The 4797-nt window shown below is 41.3% G+C and overlaps 2 protein-coding genes across 6 annotated transcripts in view; one reads left to right on the top strand and one right to left on the bottom strand.

The window, feature by feature from the left end:
• Positions 1 to 2764, bottom strand: part of LOC118414207 (rho GTPase-activating protein 19-like) — a gene marked incomplete at its 3' end in the record, with an annotated part of 7877 nt that extends 5113 nt beyond the window's left edge. For 3 of the 5 annotated variants that reach the window (XM_035818084.1, XM_035818085.1, XM_035818083.1), the window contains 4 exon segments: positions 433 to 501; positions 1140 to 1319; positions 1890 to 2063; positions 2578 to 2764. In XM_035818084.1, the coding sequence (XP_035673977.1) occupies positions 433 to 501; positions 1140 to 1319; positions 1890 to 1923 (283 nt within the window). 5 annotated transcript variants of the gene reach the window in all.
• Positions 2765 to 2915: 151 nt separating this feature from the next.
• LOC118414208 (anaphase-promoting complex subunit 4-like) overlaps positions 2916 to 4797 on the top strand; it is a gene marked incomplete in the record, with an annotated part of 16241 nt that continues 14359 nt past the window's right edge. Inside the window, 4 exon segments of the mRNA XM_035818088.1 lie at positions 2916 to 3198; positions 3465 to 3573; positions 4215 to 4344; positions 4652 to 4765. Of these exon segments, the coding sequence (XP_035673981.1) occupies positions 3088 to 3198; positions 3465 to 3573; positions 4215 to 4344; positions 4652 to 4765 (464 nt within the window).

Consider the following 4797-nt stretch of genomic DNA (forward strand, 5'->3'; position numbering starts at 1 on the left):
AGTAGTTGTAAGTGTACCTCTACAGGTATCACTAAACATTGAATAGGTGTGGAAAGAAGCTACAGTGTATCTGCAGAAACCATTGATAAACACCAATCCATCGTGCAGACAAGAACACCCCTGTATTGTATGTAACTATGATGAAAACTACCACACCCCATGCATGTGACATCAGTTGGATATATGTAAACAGATTGCATACCATGTGAGCATTGAGCATGCAATGCATGATCCTAAGAGTCACCAATAGCAATCCTGCCCCAACTGCACCAGTTAACAGCAACGAAAAAGCAAATATGTAAAATGTATGCACCATCAACATGGCAACTTTGATTCTGCATGCAGAGACAGAACACTAGGTCCACATCTAATTTCTATTGTGCCTTCACCACTTTGCCTTTGTAAACCAGGGGTCTGGTTACATTTACTCACTTTGCTCAGACTTAAGTTTCCTCAAGGCAAGCCAAGTTGCCAGAACTGTGTTCTCAGCCTGTTGGGTCACTAAGGAACGGGTGAAAAGTGACATGTCACCGTGTAAATTAACCCACTCTACTGACACATTTACATGGCAGCCAAGTGGGACTGAACAATAGAAGATGCATTATGCTGTTTTACCTTTAGCAAAGGCTCCCTACAAACGACTTTCAGTGTTAGGTTGCAACATTAAACTTTGAAGCTTCAAATTCCACATATCATTGACTGTCAGGTTGATTATATCACGACTTTAGACTGTCTTTTATCAGCTACCTCTAAGGTACTTGCTGGTCACCATGATTTACCAATAAAAGGATCTGCCGATTGAAAACACAAACTTTTACTTTTCTAATTAAAAAGATACTGATGAGTGTACTATTGGTACTATTTCAGTATTTGTCACATTTCCTGCATGCTTATATCAGACAGTCTGATGCATAGTTCCAACCCAAACCAAAACATGTGGAACAGATGGGGGTTGTGTGTGGATTGCATGAAGATATTGATTTAAATTTGTTTATCACAGTGTCAGTTGGGGAGTCCTTTCTTTCTCTCATTTCCATCCTGAATTAGATTTTCTTCCCCGCTTCGTACACTCCACACACCAATCCTTCTTCTTACTCTTTGATCCGTAGACCTTGTCCATGTACACACGACGTACAAACCTTTCTTCCTCGCCAGGAATCTCCTCCTGTTGTCCTTAACTGGACTGGTGCCCAGTACTCTACTCAGCTCTGGTCCAGGCAGGTCCAGGAAGCGTGTCAGCAGCCCTCCGCACAGCTCCTTAAACGTCTCCGGGTCCTCAAACCGCAGCTTATCCACCCAGTAGTCTGGGTTGCTGATTGCTGGAGAGGAGAAAGTGTTAAAGTTGGACTTCTCTTCACTTGACATTACTGCTTAGCATTAATGTGATGTTTTCAAAAAAGAATTTCCCCATTTCGACAATTGTTTCTTTACAATTACACAGCGATGGCATTGTTAACACAAGCCACACTAAGGATTTCACAAATTAAAAACATGACCTACCATTTGGGATGTATGAAAATCAGGTGCTATAAAGAAGGAAGTCTTGATTATAGCTAACGGTTATATCTGATAATCATGTGATATCAAAGGGACATTGAACTTCCTGTGACTTTCCTAATGTTTTGCTTTCAACAAATAATTCAAAAGATGATTATGGAGAAACATAACATTTGTAATGATTATGGAGAAACATAACATTTGTTCTTGCTCAACTGTATGGGTTCTTGACACCAAAACAGATTATTTGGCACTAGAAAGAAATTTGAGAAACATTTATGTAGACCAGACACAACAGTTGTTTTGGTAAGTAACATGGCACAGTGGTAAACCTAGCATATCAATTAGACTACAAATGTTCGAAATGTGTGATAAACACGGGGTGTAATTACCTTGCGAGATTGTCTGCACTGATGGGCCATCCATACTGTAGAGCTGAGAGTTGTGACTGTTACGCAACTATGTCCCACCAAAAACCTCCTTGGTCCCACCAAGGAAAACTGGAGAATGTTTGCTCCGATAATATAAACTGTGACTTGTCCTGGGCTTCTCAAGACAAGGGGCTTCTGAAAATGGAGAACAATAAATGTCGTCATGGAGCTTTATCATCTATAAACAACGTTTTAGGAGACACGTTTGTACCGGGTTCTTGTTAGCATAACAATCGGACGGGATTAAAGACAAACATGGTAAATAAAGGATTGGGGTGGTCTTCATCATGGGTCCACGCATGGTTTCTCACACGATTCGGTTCTGTTGGTAACGCAACGTTAGGTTAATTTGCAAGTAGCTTTCTGTTGACATAGATCTTTCAGTAAATTTATTTCCAAAACAATCACAGGACCACTGGATAGGGAAACATTTCACCCAAAACATGAATAAAACTTTCATCCCATTTAAACAACCATTAAGTTTAGCTTGTTCTGGATACCACCAAAAATGGTTTTCTGTTCTGCCAGCTCTTCATCTTACCTCTCAAGTCTCACCCACCCTCCCTTTGCATCAGACGTCAGTCAGTGCTAATCTTTCAGTGGTCACGATCGTTAAAGACACATGAGACCAACGGAATATCCCTCTTACCTTTGTTTTGCAGCTTGTGTCCTGTAGATACTTGAAACTTTAACGGCGTTCATCTGTTTGCTAAGCTATTTGTGCCAAGTCTCAACTTTCACCAACCAACAGTACCTACTTTTCAAAATGGCGGCACCGTTTAGGTCATTAGTAAAGTCTGCTGTGATTGGTCAAGGCTTTGAAATTCTCAAGCTTGATTGGTTTCTTTTTTCTGACGTCACCAGGCATTGTAGACTGGTACACTTTTTCTTAGGTGTGTTGCATTTTGAGTATAAAAATGTATATAGCATTATGTTTCATATCATAAACGATAAGCTGAAGGAAAACGTACTTACAAAGAAAAAATATGCATCATGAGAAGCTGTATTTTTATGCTTATAACCATTTCGTTCTGAACTTTTGTCACTTGTGCACGCAAGTATCAATGGTTTATTCCAAATATGGCGGCTTTCTTCAAAACCTAGGAACGCGAAACCAGAAGTTTCTTGAGAATCTTGGAGATTTATCGGCAGATCAAAGATGCAGTGTTCATTCCGACAGCTCAAGGAGAAGTCCCTCTCTACGGAGGTGACACAGATGCAATGGAATCCCAAGATGGATCTCCTTGCTCTCGCAAACACTCAAGGAGAGGTTGGTATATCGTGTCCAAAGCAAGGCGCGAAACTTACGATGCCCAAAAAATTATTATGATAATTTGCTGTCAGTGATAATGCATAAAGCACACGATTTGACATGCTGAACCCTAGGTTAATACTCAATATGTTTAATGGGTGCCTGCAATTGTTTCTGATGTTTATCATCATCGGAGCAAATATATTATATTTTGCACCCATCATCATCTGGACTATGGGGGAGGTAAAAAAAAAAACAACCTTGCTGTACTCAATCTTCTGTAGGTGTGGCTCCACCGTCTGAACTGGCAGCGGGTTTGGACGCTGTCACCTCCCACAGGAACCACAGAAGGCCAGGGTGTCACTGGACTAGCCTGGAGACCTGATGGACAAGGTAAGTACTGCCAATATTTCCTAGGATATGCTAAATACTAGTATAACTATAAGGAACTTACAGAGATACTTATTCACATCTACTATGATCTAGCATGCAATTTGAACAAATGATATGATGAACTCGGGAGATCTATATCTAGGCTTGCCAGTAGTCATGTTGATTTATGCTACAGGTTTGAATCTTATGTAACAGTGGGGTTAAAGGACTGCTAAACTGAAGATGCCAAACGGCTTTAAGCCTTTTGGCCGAACGGTTTGCACGTCTGGGTTGTGGGCTTGGCTACCTGCAGTGCCCGGGATTGGCACGATAGGTTAAAATCCCGGGACTATGTGCAACAGGCTAGAGATGTGCCACACAGGGATATCGAACTCGGAGATGTGAGGACGAATCTTGAAAAGAAAAAGGGGAGTAGCATAACAGTGGGGTTCAAGGAATGCTAAACTGAAGATGCAAAACAGCTTAAGCCTTTTGGCCAAATGATTTGCATGTCGGTTGTGAGCTTGGCTGCCCGGGTTTGCCGTGATAGGTTCAAATCCCGTGAGCGAGCTTGGGGTAAAAATTGTTCTACTCACCTCTACTTGTTTAACTTAATTTATCTTCTTTAGTTGCATTGAATAATGTTCGACTTTGTGTTCCAGTGCTGGGTGTTGGGTACCAGAATGGACAGGTGGTTCTGTGTGATGTAGAGAAGGCCGAGGTGCTGCACACGTCTACTCTCTCACACCCTGTGTCCTGTATGACATGGCAGGAGGCAGAGGACAAACACAGGTCAGAAATAACATGGAGCTGTCAAAGAACTCTGCACTGGTCTTGACGGACAAATTTTATATTTCATACATGGTTCTCCTAGAAAAAAAAAGCTGCAACACTATAGAGTGAAAGAAAGTGGCAAAAAAGTGCATCAAGATGGATAGTCTTTTGTAATATTTGTTAGCAATTGGAACCTGCCCTGTCAATAGTTTGTCATGGTTCCCATCATGGCTTCTGTGCTCTGGGTATTATGCTTATTTTAGTTTTAATCTTTAGCATCCTTATTGAAATTCCGCTCCATCTAATTTTCTGCTATTTACCGTAGAGTGACCTCTGCCCCAGTCCATGTGGACCAGTCATCATCCCCAGTCTCCAGTCAAGCCACCCCTCAGGATACAGCAGCAGATTTTCTACCCAGGCTGACACCATTACCTAAAGGGTAATTCATGAAACAGTTATCAATCATATGTT

Source organism: Branchiostoma floridae, chromosome 4 (assembly GCF_000003815.2).
Source record: "Branchiostoma floridae strain S238N-H82 chromosome 4, Bfl_VNyyK, whole genome shotgun sequence".
Lineage (NCBI taxonomy): Eukaryota > Metazoa > Chordata > Leptocardii > Amphioxiformes > Branchiostomatidae > Branchiostoma > Branchiostoma floridae.